Genomic DNA, 18,583 nt, shown 5'->3' on the forward strand with positions numbered 1-18,583 from the left:
TTAGATGAAGGAATTAAAAGTAACATTAGCAAATTTGCAGATGACACAAAGCTGGGTGGCAGTGTGAACTGTGAAGAGGATGCTATGAGGATGTAGGGTGACCTGGACAGGTTGGGTTAGTGGGCAGATGCATAGATCCAGTATAATGGGGAAAAATGTGAGGTTATCCACTTTGGTGGCAAGAACGGGAAGGCAGGTTATCATCTAAATGGTGTCAGGTTAGCAAAAGGGGAAGTACAACAAGACCTGGGTGTCCTAGTACATCAGTCACTGAAAGTAAGCATGCAGGTACATCAGGCAGTGAAGAAAGCTAATGGCATGTTGGCCTTCATAACGAGAGGAGTTGAGTATAGGAGCAAAGAGGTCCTTCTGTAGTTGTACTGTAGCTGTAGGTGAGATCACACCTGGAGTATTGTGTGCACTTTTGGTCTCCTAATTTGAGGAAAAACATTCTTGATATTGAGGGAGTGCAGCATAGGTTCACAAGGTTAATTCCCGGAATGGCAGGACTGTCATATGATGAAAGAATGGAATGACTGGGCTTGTATTCACTGGAATTTTGAAGGGTGAGAGGGGATCTTATTGAAACATATAAAATTATTAAAGGATTGGACACGCTAGATGCAGGAAACATGTTCCCGATGTTGGGGGAGTCGAGAACCAGGAGCCACAGTTTACAAAAAAGGGGTAGGTCATTTAGAACTGAGATGAGGAAAAACTTTTTCACACAGAGAGTTGTGAATTTGTGGAATTCTCTGCCTCAGAAGGCAGTGGAGGCTGATCCACTGGTTGCATAGATAGAGCTCTTAGGGCTAGCGGAATCAAGGGGTATGGGGAGAAGGCAGGAACGAGGTACTGATTGGGGATGATCAGCCATGATCACATTCAATGGCGGTGCTGGCTCGAAGGACTGAATGACCTACTCCTGCACCTATTGTCTATGTATCTATATACAGTATCTATGTAAAATCACATTATTAACAAAGAGCAAGCAATGTGTTAAGTTCATATAACTCTCACTTGCTCTTTTTGCAAAGGGGCCCCCCCTGGATAAATAGCCAGGATCGCTGATCTACATTTTAGACCCCAAGCAGTGAAGCTGAACATTACATATCTAATCGCCTTTGGGCTATGCATTTCACAGCTCATTATTTCCACTGTGCCTTGTTTTTTTTGTTTGTCTTAATTATTGGTTGGCAAGGAGTCAGATGTAAGCAGACCAACTTTGATGAAGCACCGTTTCATGGTAGCTAATGTTCAGCAAAGCTGTTCACTATTGCAGAATACCCAATCATTCCAAAGGAAGCCATTCTTCACCTGTAGATTCCGTCACATGGATGATTAAACAGAATGTGACCAAACTCTCTAGAATTTAAAAGAATGAGAGGTGACCTCGATGAAAAGTACAGAAGTATAGAGGGACTTTTCAGGGCAGATGCAGAGATGGTGTTTCTGCTGAGAGGGATATTGAGAACTGGGGTGGGAGGAGGCTTAAAGTCTCAAAGGAGGACGTTTTTATCACAGTGTAACATTCAAAATATGTTAAATCAATTTAAATTAGCAGACATAAGATGACCAAAGATGTTGATGATGAGAAACTAACAATAGAGATGGAGAAATGACAGAAATCACTGTCTCTAAATTAGAGGTAGGTCCATTCAGGGCACTAGAACATATGAAAACATAAACAGAACGTAGCCAAGGTCCCCTTCAAACCAGCCCCATGATCTACCCCATGCCTCAACTCCTCTTCAGAAGACATGAGCTCTGGGTATACCAGCCAAATAACCCTCAGTTCCCCGATCTTTAAAAAATATATCCATTTCCAAAGATCCAGTCTCCACAATTCTCTGGAATAGATGCTTGCAGAGGTTAATCACCCTCTGAAAGAAGACATTCCAATGCACATTGCTTTTAAAAGATAATCCTATTGATGCAACCATGTCATTTCATCTGAAACTCTCCTTTGAGTGCAAATCACAAAACTATCCTGTCATGTTTAAAAGCCATTTCTTGATTTCTTGATTAGTAAGGGTGTCAGGGGTTATGGGGCAAAGGCAGGAGAATGAGTTCAGACAGAGGGAAAGATAGATCAGTCATGATTGAATGACGGAGTAGACTTGATATGACGAATGGCCTAAACCTGCTCCTAGAACTTATGAACTTTCTCTGCTGTAAATAAATGTCTGAAGAAGGGTCTCGACCCAAAACGTCACCCATTCCTCCTATCCGGAGATGCTGCCTCTCCCGCTGAGTTACTCCAGCATTTTGTGTCTATCTTCTGAGATTCCATAATATTGCTGGCAATTAGTGACTGAGGAAGTCTTCTCCCAAAGTTGATATAGTTCTTTTGTTTGACTGTTAGTTCATAAGATACATTACCAAGATAAGGATTTGATCCATAGTTTACAGACCATTTGACAAATTGGAAAAAAAAAATATTTTCCTAGTCTAGCTTGACAGATTTGATGTATTTTTTTGCGAATTTCATGTCTGAGGAAATTGACGAACCAAGGTTGCTTGCAGTGGTGGGATTATCCTGGTCCTGTTTCCTGCAGCTGGACGCGGGAAGTGAAGGCGTTTGCATAACTGCTATTTATTACTTTTAGAATGATCTGCTGTTTCTAATAATGGCTATTGCTTTTGGTTTCACACTTATTTAACTGGAACAAAGGTTTAAACTCCAAGATCTCATCTGGGATGTTCTGTGCCATTTATTCCAGGGTTCAGCAGTAACTCTAGGTGCCAAAGGCGAATGAAGCAGCCATTAGAATTTACGAAACTATAATATAGATGATAAAAGTGGATTAAATGTTTTATGTTCAGTCTTAAATGAACCAAGAAATCATGGCCTGTTCATTGTAAGTGTTCAACATGAAACACTGCGCTCAACTCCCATTAAAATAAACGGAAGCAGCAGCATGGAAACAATATCATAGATCACCTCATAGAATTAGATATACGAGTATTTTATATATAATGAAATCACTTCAGTTAATATTGTAACAGCCACGAATGCAACTTTCCCACTTTGCTTGCTTTTGCTGAACAAGCCACTTGCAATAACCCAGCACATCAAGTGTTGTACCTGGAATCTGCTTGAATCACTTAAGCTGCTTAACCATATTGAACAAAGTTGTGAAAATGTGGACAGTGAGCTGGAATGTTTCATTCAGATCATCATTAAAGAACATGCTTTTGGTAGCAATTCCAGCAGCATACAGAGTCATCAAACTAATGTGGAACAACAGAAAACCACTATGTTCTCTGCAGAGCTGCTGGTATTTCCCAGCACGGCCCAGCCCACACTCTGATTAACCTGCTGTAAGTTAATGATGGTTTCATAGAAATCTAACTTTTAAAGTTTTCAAGATATTACTTAGCACATTTTATAATCAAGGCTGTGACTTTCAAAATGATGCATTTTTCATCCCTTGATACTTTTCTTCCCTATTTCAGATATATTGTTATTACCATCTTGTTCCAGTAAGTTTGGGATGGCATAGTGGCACATCTGGTAAAACTGCTGCCTCTCAGACCTGGGTTCAATCCTAACTTTAAGTGATGTCTGTATGGAGTTTGCAAGTTCTCCCTGTGACCGCATCCGACAGATGCTCTGGTTACCCTCAACATCACAAAGATGTGCGAGTTTTGTAAGTTAATTGGCCTCTAGAAATTGCTCCTGGCGGGTAGAGAATAGATGCAAAAGTGGGATAACATAGAACTGGTGTGAACAGGTGATCGATGGTCAGCGTGGACTCAGTGGGTCCAAGGGCCTGTTTCCATGCTATGTCTCCAAACTAAACTAATCGGTCAATAATATCTTGTTTCCTCTGTAAGCCACTTCATCCTAATAAGTTGGGAAGGCAATTCAGCTCCCCAAGTTCAATCAATTACTTATTAGTTGATTTTTACAGCAAATTAACACTCTTTATTTATGCTTTGATACTTCACCTGACGTCCTGTATTCATTGCCCATTGGAGATGTGAGAAACAGACAATTGTTTGTAAATGTCCTTGTGATTTCATTCTTATGTAACCTGGCTCTAACTTTCAGATTTAGCTATCATGATCTTGATTTCCCCAACATGGAAATTGTTTTTGCTGTATCCACCCTGAATATTCAGCTCTCGTTACCTTCATGCAAGTCATTATTATTACAATAGTGTGAAAGCTGCTTGCCGAATGCCAGGGAAAATCACAACCTGGCACCCAGAGAATAAATCCTTTCCCCTACTCTGCGTCTCCTGCCTACCAAACAATTGTCGAGCCACATAAAATCGGTACACAAAATCCTCTCTGCTCAAATACTTGATAACATCTTGAGCTATATCTTATTAAGTGTCTTCCAAACTGGATACGGAAAACATCCACATTCACTTCTCCATCCTCAGACATTCACTCTGTTTATTGTTGTCTAAAAAAACTGTGATTCAGACATGATCTATTCTTCACAGATCAATGCAGACTCTCTGGTCAAGTGCTCAGTCACTCCATCTCTGATGATAGATTGGAGTAGCTTTCCCATAGTTGGTATTAAATGGTCTCAGGTCTGCGGTTACCAGGTTTCTGCTTCCCTTCGTAAATAATGAATTGACTTTTACAATTTTTTAATCCAAAGACATAATTTCTGAGAGCTCTGAGAAATTCTGACTAATACATGTGAAATTTCTTCACATATTTCTTTTGAGCCCCTAGGGTCGAAACCTTATCCTGTCGATTTGTCTATGTTGAATTCTATTATTTTCATCATTACCATTCCTTTAAATATTAAATGCTTGAACATCCGCTCCATTATTTACTTGATGTTGGGTTGGACTGTTGGTACTTTGTACTCTACCTTTATTAAGTAAAAGAATACAAAGTACTTAGTACTCCACAATCTAAATGTATTTTGCCATCAAGTTTAAGAGGCAATAGAGGTTGCCAAACTGTTCTATCGAATAGGATAGATGAAGGAATTACATATGTTTTCATAACTGCAGTTTTGAATTTAGAGTTTCATATGCCAGTTATAATCTGGTCATGTTTTATATATTTTTAATTAATTGCTATGTCTCTAATTTATCCATTTTCATTTGCCATTTTAATGAAACGTAAGCCAAGTAAAATGAATGAAACAAAAAGCCTTTTTGATCAGGCCACAGAGAAGACATTGTTCTAACCAGCTGTTAGAAATTATTCTTCAGGGAACATCCTCATTCTTCAGGGAACGGGGGTTCCCCTCTTCTACTATAGATGAGGCTCTCACCAGGGTCTCTTCTATACCCCGTAACTCTGCTCTTACTGCCAATCCCCCCACTCGTAACAGGGGCAGAGTCCCCCTTGTCCTCACCTTCCACCCTACCAGCCGTCACATACAACAAATAATCCTCCTACATTTACGCCACCTCCAACGGGATCCCACCACCGGCCACATCTTCCCATCTCCTCCCCTGTCGGCTTTCTACAGAGACCGCTCCCTCCGTAACTCCCTGGTCGATTTGTCCCTTCCCACCCAAACCACCCCCCCTCCTGGCACTTTCCCTTGCAACTGCAGGAAATGCTACACTTGTTGCTTTACCTCCCCCCTTGACTCCATTCAAGGACCCAAGCAGTCTTTCCAGGTGCGGCAGAGGTTCACCTGCACCTCCTCCAATCTCATCTATTGCATCCGCTGCTCTAGATGTCAGCTGCTCTACATAGGTGAGACCAAGCGTAGGCTTGGCGATCGCTTCGCCCAACACCTCCGCTCGGTTCGCATTAACATACCTGATCTCCTGGTGGCTCAGCACTTCAACTCAACCTCCCATTCCGAATCCGACCTTTCTGTCCTGGGCCTCCTCCATGGCCAGAATGAGGACCACCGTAAATTGGAGGAGCAGCACCTCATATTTCACTTGGGTAGTTTGCACCCCAGTGGTAAGAACATTTACTTCTCTAATTTCAGGTAGCCCCTGCTTTCTCCTCCCCTTCTCAGCTCTCACTCAGCCAACTCTCCGCCCCTTCCTTTCTTCTCCCCCCCCCCCCACCCTCACATCAGTCTGAAGAAGGGTCTCGACCCAAAACGGTGCCTATTTCCTTCGCTCCATAGATGCTGCCTTACCCGCTGAGTATCACCAGCATTTTTATCTACGTAAGAAATTATATGTAATGTTTAACACAGTCCGATGAAATATCTTTAAGATTTCAATAATATGATTACAAAGCAAGCATATTTTGCAGTAAGATCCCAATATATAAACAAAGTTTTCCTACCTCCTTCTGTAACCGTTGTTCCTTCTTCCATAATAAGACTCCCAAGACCAGCTTTGGTGTAAGCTCTCAGGTAGAACATATATTTGCTGTTTGTGTCAAGGTCAGACACCAGTACCTTGCTTGTGTCATGGTCCGTGATATTAATGGTATTCAAATCACCAAATTCTCCTTCTGTGTCATTAACTGAAAAAGAAAACAATTCACAGCCTTAACTATCACATCGTTCAGCAGTTCAGTTTTTATCTAGAAAATGTAACGGTAAGAATTTCCTGTGTTGCTTTTGAATGTAATTGGAGTAAATAAATGGCTATGGATACAGTGCCTTTGTTTGATGTTCTGTTTCATCTTGCATAATGGTTATATTACTGTGCATCTTCTCTCCTTTAATACACACCTTTCACTAAGGTAGTAAAGAATGCATTAATCTAGTTACCATACAGCATCTTCTCTGTTCCTTTCTCAGCAATAGTCAGTACTGACTATAATGCAGTCCTACAATCTCAAATTGGGGCGAATTGCAATTTAAATCCATTATCCAAAGTAACCAAATAATTTTCCGGGTATGCAAATTCTGATAAATAAAATGACACCTTGACTCATCCATGGTTATGATTCAGCAAATGTTTTCTCACATTTCTGATACAATCAGGTGAAAAGCTGCTGAAGCAAATACTGAACAGAAAGCTGGTATTTTCAGCTCTCTGATGCTCCATTAATTAGTGTATAATGAAGATCTAATATGAGAAGAGATAATGATCACTGTCCATAATGCTCAAAATGCATGATGGTGGCAAAAGTGATTGCTGCTGAAGTAAGCTCATTTTGGGAAATAAAAAAATCAGCTTTACTTCAGTTTTTAATGAAGTTGGTATTTATGGCACGTCAACGTGTTCGTTTCTTCTCAATGTTGATAGTCGATTTGCTTTCAGACATTGCATTTGCTGTCACTGCACACCATTGTTGTTGCATCTTGTGATATTTAATCATTGTGTTCTTCTGTCATACGTGGATGTAAGACAGAAGAACAGGATTATTAAATATCACAAGATGCAACAACAATGGTATGAAGTGACAGCAAATGCAATCCACTAATTTCAAAGACACTTTGCTCTAGATAATTTATAGGAACGAACTGTAGATGCTGGTTTACACCAAAATGCTGGAGTAACTCAGCAGGCCACGCAGCATCTCTGGAGAGAAGGAACGGGTGACGTTTCGGGTCGAGACCCTTCTTCAGACTGCAGTCTGAACTCTCCAGAGATGCTGACTGTCCCACTGAGTTACTCCAGCATTTTGTGTCTATCTTTGCTCCAGATAATAATGGTTCACTCAATGTTAAATATGTAAATTCTCCCACTACTTGTTTCGAGAAAGATATATCGCAGGAATTCTGACTCATTTGAAGTTACTGCTGTTAGTTTCATTAAAATAGGAGTGGTTTTTAGTGCAAAATTGGGCCAGATGGCTCAGAGTTCACCTGATAAAATGGATATTGGGTTATTCCCAATTATTCCATATAATCCCTTAGGTTATGTTCCCCAGATGCCAACTGTTCTAAGTACCAGTTTCTCGTGATCACTCTTCCAAATATGCTTGGAAAGCTAGTGTCAAGTGCCAACATAGCAACAGGGAGAGCAACATATTGTAACAAAACCTGAGTCTGAATCCTGATGCCCACAAATATGCAATAGCTGATTAGCCTGACTAGTCCAAGGTCCCGAGTCCAATGGAAACACATTCTGCCAGTGGCTCAGATCATTTAACTCAGCTCATGTTGGAGACTAAAGCCCCTGTCTCACTTCTGTCCTTGGCACGCTAATTACGCAACCTCGCGGTTGCGTTGAGACACAACGGTCCCGCGAACGTCGTGTGCGATTTCATGCGTATGCACAGCCGTCTAGAGCACTTGACGTAATTTGAAGTTGGACACAAAATGCTGGAGTAACTCAGCGGGACCGGCAGCGTCTCTGGAGAGAAGGAATGGGTGATGTTTCATGTCGAGACTCTTCTTCAGTCTGAAAGAAGGGTCTTGACCCTGAAACATCATCCATTCCTTCTCTCCAGAGATGCTGCCGGTCCCGCTGATTTACTCCTGCATTTTGTGTCTATCTTCAATTTTCTTGGCCCCGCTCTGGGAGTAGGAGTGGGGGCGGATCCGGACCGCAACGGCCGTGAGCCCCAGGCCGAGCTCGGCGATCGTTTGTCTGCTTCTGCTGCTGTTGGAGGTGAGACGTTGCGTCGCGCTAGGGTCTTGAGCCTGTCCCACTTTGGCCGTCAGTTACGCAACAGGCCGTTGGCGCGCAAAAATTTCATTCGCTACAAAAATTTCAGAGTCCCGTGTGATGTCGTGCACAACTACATACCCTTCCGCGCTTCTCAGTGGGAACGGCCCCGCGCGGCCTTATGATGCCCGTGCGCCTCAACGTGATGACGAGGTTGCGTAATTTGCGTGCCAAGGACACGTAAGTGGGACAGGCCCTTAAAGCAACTTAAAATGAGATGAAGACTAATGGCCTGTCCCACTTACGCAATTTTTTTCGTCGACTTGCCCGTGCCTGTCATAGTTGCAGCAGGTTGCCGAAAATTTTCAACATGTTGAAAATCCAGCGGCGACCAGAACCAGAACAGGCTTCACCCCGCGACATGTCGCCAGGGTGTCACCTGTATGGTCGTGAGTAGTCTCCTCAGTCGCCCAAAGAGTCGTAGCATCTTTCTGGTCGCTGCTGAATTTTCAACATGTTGAAAATTTTCGGCGACCTGCAACGACCTATGACGGGTACTGGCAGTCGGCGAGAAAGTCTTGTAAGTGGGACAGGCCCATAAGGCTTGATCTTTATTGCAAAGTTTCGCACAAGGTTGTAAGCAATTCTTATATTTGCAAGAAAGAAATTCTAATCAAATGTAATCAGATAGATAAAGAATTGCTTGAACATTTTAGCTGATCAGGCTGCAGCTGGGAAGAAAAAATAGAGTCAATGTTTCAGTTTAGAGACATGTTTAGTTAGTACCTGTCTAGTTATAACCTTTCAGTTCTGACGAAGGATTTCAAACCTAAAATGTCAACTCTTCTCACGGATGCATCCTGATTGGCTGAGTAATTCCAGCATTTTCTGTTTTTGATTTAGATTTTCAGCATCAGATGTTTTTTGATTTTAATGTGGATAAAAGTGAAAAACATTCACCGCTTACATATTGAAGAATGGTTTGAAACCAGAGTAGTTTGCGGACAGAAAAGCAATACAGCATGCCTAAATAGTGACGTAACAAAAAATGGTGAGACCAAGCGTAGACTAGGACACCACTTCACCGAACACTTGGTCTCTGCTCGCTCGAAGTTCCAGTTGCTTACAATTTTAATTCTCCTTCCTTTTCCCCTACTGAGTTGTCTGGCCTCAGCCACATCCACATCCACTGCACAGTGAGGCCACATGCAAACTGGAAGAACAGCGCTTTCCAATCTGCTTGGATTACCTACAACTCAAAGGCATCAACATTGAATACGCCAATTTCAGTTTAACCCTTCCTCCACACGGCCTACTCATCTCCCCAGTTTCAGCCACCCCCAACTCTCACACACATTTCTTTCCACACCCATTGCCTTGGTCAACATGTTTAGTTTGGTTTCTCCACCTCCTTCATCTGCCCTTCACTATCCCACATTTTTCCCCATTTTTCTTTACTGAAATATCTGGTTTATCCAATAAAAAATCAATAGTAATTTGTTGCTGAGATGGGATTAAGGTTAGTGTTCCACAGGTAGGTTCAAGAGCCCAATGGATCATGAGATGCTGCTGCTCTTGGGAAACAGCTGCTCCTGCACCTTCTTCCCGATGGTAGCAGTGAGATGAGAACATGGCCAGGGGAGTGTGGTATCAGTTACGTTCTTGAGGCAGCATTTCCTATCGAGCCCTGTGATGGTGGGAGGTCAATACCTGTGATAGATTGGGCAAAGTCCACCACTCTCTGTAGCCTCTTTCATTCTAGTGTTCTCGAGTTACCAAACTTGGCCATGATGCAACTAGGCAGGTTTGCCCCCTAACATACAGCTGTCGCAGATCGATGGAGTATTCGGTGATGTGTACGAGATGTGCATGCCCAGGGACTTGATTCTGTTGACACTCTCCACCAATGAAGGCAGATTCAAGAACCCTCTGTTCTTCCTTGCGAAAGTCAATGATCAGCTCCTTGGACTTGTTAGTATTCTTCAAATATTAATATTGATCTGCAATTCATTAAATCAGATTATCAATCTTCTACCAGTACACTGACATCAGTACCCATTATTCCTCCATCAACGCTGGCATCATCAGCAAATGTAAAGATGGTGTTGGAGCTGTGCCTGGCTACAGAGTAGAGCAGTGGGTGAGCACACAACCTTGAAGTGCCCTTGTGCTGATAGCTAGTGAGCAAGGAGTGTAATTGCCTATTCACACTGATCGAGATCTGCCAATGAAGAAGTTGAGAATCCAATTGCATAAAGATGAGCAGAGATCCAGTTCCCTGTGTCCGGTGATAAGTTTAGAGGGGATTATGGCGTTGAACACCAAAGTGTAGACGATGAAGAATAGCCTGACGTACAGGATCTTGTTATTCAAGTGAGTGGAGAGCCAGTGAGATTGTGCCTGCTATCGATCTATTGTGGCAAAAGGCTAACTGCAGTGGGTCTAGGTCCTTATCAAGGCAGGAATTGATGTGCGTTACAACCAAACTCACAAAGCACTTCACAATGGACGTAAGTTCCACCGTTGATTATCAAATCTAACATTAATTTTCAAATCTTTATTATATTTCTCATCTGCTCCTGAAATATTGCCAGTATCTCAAATGTCTCTTCACAACTACACAAATCTGATATCTTGGAGTATCTAGCTTCCATGCTCTTTGGAGATTTAACATAATTTCTCTAATGGAACATGCAAAAATGCATAAAGTACTCAGAATGTGGCTTAACTATTGATTAGTGCAAATGTAATATTACTTCCTTAATCTTGTGTTCTATGACTACATAAATCACTGACGTGCCAGACCTCACCCACAAATTAAGGTTGTTGGGTGGACTTCATTCCGATAGAATGTCCTCTCAAATCGCAGGGCTTTCCCTAAAGACAAGGCAACATTAAAACGATCAACATCTGACTTTGAACATCCAGCAGACTGCCTCGCTTGCTGGCAGCAGAGAGTGATTAATGAAAATCTTTTGACACACACACAACTACAGCAATCAGCAATGTGCAGCCTATAGACAAGGCTCTACAACACTGCAGCAATGAACAGCGGTGAACTATTAAACAACCCACTGGAGCAAGAGCCTCCATAACATCCACTTTGCTTGACGTTGACTGAAGCCAGTGCAAGGAACAAGATCTTGTTAACGAATGACCCATTCTGGCCTTATGAGAAGCGCCTTCCACTGCAGTAGACTCATCATTCACTTTGACGATATTAAGAAAGAGATGCAACAATGAATTCAGCCAAATCTATGAATCCTGTAAATATCTCCTCTGTGCCTCTGAAGGCTAATTTTCCAGAATTAGCTTCTCTTGTGTCCACATTGTTCCAGTACGGTTACGGCACCCATCAGATGATGTGGGAACAGAAAGGCGAATTATAATCCAGCCAAATGTGATCCCCTTCATTCTAATCTGAACAATGATGTCTGGCATTGTCAGCAGTCCTTGCTAGCATCACACAGTCACCAATAAACTGTGCACTGATACTCTGTCCGGCTTTGTGAGATATACTCAGCAGACATCATTATAAATAGACACAAAATGCTAAGTGTAACTTAGTGGGACTGGCATCATGTCTGGGGAGAAGGATTGGGTGATATTTTGGATCAAGACCCTTCTTCAGCACATTAAAGAAGGGTCTCGAACCAAAACATCACCCATTCCTTCTCTCCAGAGATGCTCTGTCCCGCTGAGTTACTCCAGCATTTTCTGTCTATCTTCATTTTAAATCTGCATCTGCAGTTCCTTCCTACACATTCCTAGACATCATTATAGCATTGGCTCAAGCATCGACAAAAGGACTGAGCTGTAGAGGATGGATTAGTATATCAGCTTTTCATATTGAGACAGAATTTGAGCAAGTATGATATCAAGGCGTGTGTATAAAATTGGAGTGAATGACAGTCTGGAGGAAATTCTCTATTTGTTCAATTCATCATTGGAACAATCGAACGTAGCAATGCAGGTTGAAAGTGAATTATATCCACCGCAGGAAAGTGCTGCAGAAGTTTGTCATGACTCACAACTAACTACCTTTACTGCTTCATCAGTGACCTTCTCTCCACTCTGACAGAAGTGGGGATGTTTATTCATTTTCAGTTCTATTTGTGACACCTTATATGTGACACAAGCAACACTGTTTTGTGGTGATCAGAAACATTCAGGCCACATCTGTTCCAGACAATAACAAACTCCAATAGGAGAAAGGCTAACCTTGTCTCTGTGGCATTAAGTAGCATTAAGGTCATCAAATTTCCCACAATCAATATCAAAGCTCACCAGAAATATAACGAGATGAACCATATGAACAATGAGGCTTCAAGAGCAGTTGCAAGTCAGGTTTTCAACGGGGAACAGATCACTATCCAACTCCTAAAAGATTAGAATGGCTTGGAATGCACAGATCATCAGAAAAAAGAAAAAGGCACGACTGGTTAAGAAGAAGAACAAGACATGATTCAGGTCAAGGCAGCTAGGGTCTTGTGTATACATGGAGGATATATGGAACTGAGGAGCATATTTAAGAAGGAAATCAGGAGGGCAAAAGTGGCAAAAGGTCAAATTAAAGAGAATCAAAAGAGAAATGAAGGTAGTCATCTATTTGTGGAGCTACAGAAGATGGGCAAGGTCCTCAATGAATATTTCTTTTCTGCGAGGAGAGGAGAGAACTCGCAAAGGTTAATAGGAATGTATCGCAAACCGTCCTGTTATGGTTGAGGAGGTGCTGGATGTCAAAAGATGTTTGAGGGTAGATAAATCTTCCTGGCCTCATCTGATATATCCAAGGACACCATGAGAAGCTAGAGAAGAAATTGCAGAAGCGCTGGCTGAGATATATGAATCATCGTTAGACACGGGTGGGGTGCCGGAAGACTGGAGGGAGGCTAATGTTGTGCCTCTATTTAAGAAAAACGGCAAAGAAAAATCTGGGAACTATAGGCCTATAGGCCTAACATCTGTGGTGGTAGTTACTATAAAGGATTCTGAGTGATACGATATACATGCATTTGATAAGACCGGAGTTACTTATGGATAGTCCAATGATTTTGTGTGTGGGAGATCATGTATCACAAATTTGATTACAATTTTTGAAGAAGTAACCAAGAAGGTTGATGAGGATAGGGCCAGTGATGTAATCTATAAGGATTTTAGTAAGGCCTTTGATAAGGTTCCACATGGCAAGTTGCTTTGAAGGTTAGATTGCATAGAATCCAGGAAGAGCTAACTAACTGGATAGAGAATTAGCTTCATGATAGGGGAAAAAGGGTGCTGGAGGAAGGCTACTTTTATGATTGAAGGCCTGCGACTAGTGGTGAGCCTCAGGGATAAGGGTTGGGCCCATTACTGTTTGAGGTTTACATCAACATTTTGAATGAGAATATACAAGGCATGATTAGTAAGTGACACTAAAGTGTACTGTAGATAGTGAAGGTGTGACAGTTATGTGACAGTTTACAAGACGTGGTGAGGCCACACTTGAAGTATTATATTCAGCTTTGGATACCCTGCTGGAAGAAAAATGCCATTCAGCTGGAAAGATTACATAGAAGAGTTACGAGGATGTGGCCAGGACTTGAGTTAAGTTATAAAGTGGGGTTGGGCAGGCTAGGAGTTTATTCCTTGGAGCATAGTAGGATGAGAGATGATCATATAGAGGTACATAAAATCACAAGGGGAATAGATAAGGTAAATGCAGATACTTTTCCCCAGGATAGGAGAATCGGGAACAAGAGGACATAGGTTTAAGGTGAGAGTGGAAAGATTTAACAGGAACCTGAAGAGCAACCTTTACACACAGAGGGAGGTGGGAACATGGATAGAGCTGGCAGAGAAAGTAGATAAGGAAGGTACAAAGACAACATTTAAAATAAATTTGGACAGGTAAATGGAAAGGTTTAGAAAGATGTTGGCCAAATGCGGGCAAATTGGACTAGCTTAGGTGGAGCACATTGGTTGGCATGGATGAGTAGAGCAAGAGCCTGTTACTGTACTGTGTGAATCTATGGCTCTATAACTCCATCACCCTGAATGAGTGTGACAGCAACAACACCAAATGACTGAGCTTTATCCTGAGCAAAACAGCCTTTCTCGATTGTAACCTCATCCACACAGTCAGCTGCCTGTGGCAGTGATGAGCACCTTCTATGTGATACACTGGTGGCTTTCAAACATTTTGTTTAGGTGGCCCACTTTAACCAAATGGTTCATCCAGTTGTGATAACAAGTTCTCTTGTCTATGGACAACGGTTAATTGATGAAGCAGTGACAGCGACCAATTTGTTAACTTTAGAAGACCCACCTGTGGATTGTGTCCCCTAATTTGAAAACACTGAATTACACGATACTAACTTACTTAGGCATGAGTGCCAGGCATAGGGCTACACCTTTCTAAACCAATTTTCTCCCATATCCTGACGAACAGATATTTTCATTCTTTCGTTATCGCAATGTTTAAGAAATACTTAGACAGGCACATGGATAGGACAGGTTTAGAAGGATATAGGTCAAATGTAGGCAATGGGACTAGTGTAAATGAGACATGTTTGCCAGTGTGGGCAAGTTGGGCTGAAGAGCCTGTTTCCATGTGGTAGGACTCTAATAGAAATGCCAAAACATGCTTGTTTGTTACAGCCACAGGAATATAAAATAAAATTCCAACAATCATAAATACACCCACATGTTCTGCAGAAATTCATAGAGTGGTTTCAAAAGCTTATATTTGTTTTCTACATGGAAATGCTGGGAATGAAGGACTATGGATCATGTGAAGGCAGACGTGAATAATTAATCTTGGTATTACATTCCACACAGACATTGTGGGCTGAAGAGCCTGTCCTATTCTGTACTTTTCTATGCTTTATGTTTTGTGGTTTATGTAAGTCGCCTTGCCACAAAGGGCTGACATGAGATGTTGCTCTTCATGATCACTGGAATCATTCTGGAATTACGGTGAAAATGTTCAGCCCTTCGAGCATTCACACTGCACACTTATCAAAATATATAAACTGTCATCCGAGTTATTGGTTATGTGCATGAAAATTTGCATATGCTTTCAAAGCAAAAACAATTTGTAACGTATTTCTTCGACACTTTAATGCTCCCTCTGCTCTACTACATGAAATTAGCAGCAGTGTGGAACAACTTTGTTGCTTGTTTCTGCAGTCCTATGAAATTAGGCTTTCCGACATTGACTGATAGTTTTCAATATCCTATCAAATACTGGGTAAGAATTGATTTGCGTGGTTCAATAACATGAGAAATAGAAATTTGTATGTGTTGCACCATTTGTCAGGTGCAATAAAATATCAATTTAGTAGACCCACAACCTTTTTCTGAGCTGCTAATTTAATGGGGCCATTTTTTAGACATCTCAAGCAGCGTTTAGACACTCTGCTGTATCAATAACAAAACTGGGATTCTGAATCAACAAAATGTCAAAATGATGCAGGAAGCCTCAAGAAATTCCTGCAATCAGTCATTCTCTCCACCACACACTCACAGTAGCTGCAGTGTGGACTATCTACAAAATACACTGCTGATACTTGCCTAGGTGATTCCAACAGCACCGCACAAACCCACAATGCTTATCAGTCTAAATAGATAGAGAGACACTGCATGGAATCAGGCCCTTTGGACCACCAACCATCAACTAATTTACACTAATCCCACACTCATTTAATCCAACGTTATTCTCTTCATGTTGTTATCAATTCTCCTCAGATCCTACCACTCTACTACACACAAAGGACAATTTACAGCAGTCAATTAGCCTACAAATCTCTGCATCTTTCGGATGTGGGGATAAACTGAAACATCCATGTGGTCACAGGAAGAATGTGCAAACTCCTCACAGATAGCACCGGAGGTCAGGATCTCAGGAACTAGTGTCTCTAGTGCTACGAGGCAGTGGCACTAGCAGGTGCACAACTGTGTGGCTTTCCTACCCAAAATCACTTTGAGAGTACGTTAACCAGAATGAATGAAGCAATTCAAGAAGGCAGCTCATCACTACCTTCTCTGTAATTGGTTGGGTAATAAACTGTGACTTTGTCAAAATCACTATGTCTTGGAAAATGAATAAGTGAAAAAAGTTTAGGATACAAAAATGAAACTCAGCATTTTAAGCAGAATTAATTTTTTCACGAACAATTCCATTTTTTTCCGCAATTGGTCTTTCTATCACAAACTGAGTTTAGGAATCCAACTGCATACCATGAAGCAATTATTTGCTATGTGAATGTTAAGTGTCCCATGGTATTTGTTTTGTCTGAATACACCCACATTATCTGATTTCTCCACACAAATTACAAAAAGGAGAACATATCATGCTTCTTGCAATCTGAGAGTGTTCCAATTGATCTATGGCCATAATTTGAAGAGCAGTCACTGTTCTGATGTACGAAAAGCAGCAATCAATTTGTACAGTGAAAAGTCAACAACAGTAATGAAGTAGGTACACAAAAAAGCTGGAGAAACTCAGCGGGTGCAGCAGCATCTATGGAGCGAAGGAAATAGGCAACGTTTCGGGCCGAAACCCTTCTTCAGACTGATCGGGGGTGGGGGGGGGGGGGGGCGGGGACAAGAAAGGAAAAAGGAGGAGGAGCCCGAAGGCTGGGGGATGGGAGGAGACAGCAGGGGGACTGAGGAAGGGGAGGAGACAGCAAGGGGGACTGAGGAAGGGGAGGAGATAGCAAGGACTAACAAAATTGGGAGAATTCGATGTTCATGCCCCCAGGATGCAGACTCCCCAAGCGGAATATGAGGTGCTGTTCCTCCAATTTCCGGTGCAATTGGAGGCGTTGCAGGTAAACCTCTGTCGCACCTGGAACGACTGCTTGGGTCCTTGAACGGAGTCGAGGGGGGAGGTAAAGGGACAAGTGTTGCATCTCTTGCGGTTGCAAGGGAAAGTGCCCAGGGGAGGGGGTGGTACGAGAGGGAAGGGAAGAATTGACAAGGGAGTTATGGAGGGAGCGGTCTTTGCGGAAGGCAGATATGGGGGGAGATGGGAAGATGTGGCGAGTGGTGGGGTCACGTTGGAGGTGGCGAAACTGACGGAGGATTACTTTTTGTATGTGACGGCTGGTGGGGTGAAAGGTGAGGACTAGGGGGACTCTGCCCTTGTTGCGAGTGGGGGGATGGGGAGTGTTGCGGGGTATGGAAGAGACCCTGGTGCGAGCCTCATCTATGGTGGAGGACGGGAACCTCCGTTTTCTGAATAATGAGGACATTTCAGATGTCCTGGTGTGGAAAACACTTCCAACACTTGTCTCTTTACCTCCCCCCTCGACTCCGTTCAAGGACCCAAGCAGTCGTTCCAGGTGCGACAGAGGTTTACCTGCATCTCCTCCAACCTCATCTATTGCATCCGCTGCTCTAGATGTCAGCAGATCTATATCGGTGAGGCCAAGCGGAGGTTGGGCGATCATTTCACCGAACACCTCCGCTCGGTCCGCAATAACCAAGCTGACCTCCCGGTGGCTCAGCACTTCAACTCCCCCTCCCACTCCGTCTCCGACCTCTCTGTCCTGGGTCTCCTCCATGGCCACAGCGAGCAGCACCGGAAATTGGAGGAACAGCACCTCATATTCCGCTTGGGGAGTCTGCATCCTGGGTGCATGAACATCGAATTCTCCCAATGTTGTTAGTCCTTGCTATCTCCTCCCCTCCCTCAGTCCCCCTGCTGTCTCCTCCCATCCCCCAGCCTTCGGGCTCCTCCTCCTTTTTCCTTTCTTGTCTCCGCCCCCCCCACCCCCGATCAGTCTGAAGAAGGGTTTCGGCCCGAAACGTTGCCTATTTCCTTCGCTCCATAGATGCTGCTGCACCCGCTGAGTTTCTCCAGCTTTTTTAGTGTACCTTCGATTTTCCAACATCTGCAGTTCCTTCTTAAACACAGTCATGAAGTAATTGGCCAGATCTTCTGTTTTACTGATGTTGACTATAGGATAAATGTTGGCCAGGGGGACTCCCCTTTTCTTCTTCACTGTGCTGTCATCAAGACTTTTACATTTGAGTGAGAGAGCAGATGGAGCCTTGAACGAACAATTTAACAGAAAGTGATCTGCAAGATTGCATCTCTCCTTCAGCACCAGACTACAGCTTTGAATTTGTATTTAAAC

General features: G+C 42.7%; 1 protein-coding gene across 6 annotated transcripts in view; it reads right to left on the reverse strand.

Annotated features, from left to right (window-relative positions):
- The window catches only part of chl1 (cell adhesion molecule L1 like), a 649,066-nt gene that overhangs the window by 38,655 nt on the left and 591,828 nt on the right, over positions 1–18,583 (reverse strand). For all 6 annotated transcript variants that reach the window (XM_033036735.1, XM_033036736.1, XM_033036738.1 and 3 more), the window contains one exon: positions 6,238–6,420. In XM_033036735.1, the coding sequence (XP_032892626.1) occupies positions 6,238–6,420 (183 nt within the window). The remainder of the gene's footprint in view (positions 1–6,237; positions 6,421–18,583) is intronic.

This window comes from Amblyraja radiata, chromosome 18 (assembly GCF_010909765.2).
Source record: "Amblyraja radiata isolate CabotCenter1 chromosome 18, sAmbRad1.1.pri, whole genome shotgun sequence".
Lineage (NCBI taxonomy): Eukaryota > Metazoa > Chordata > Chondrichthyes > Rajiformes > Rajidae > Amblyraja > Amblyraja radiata.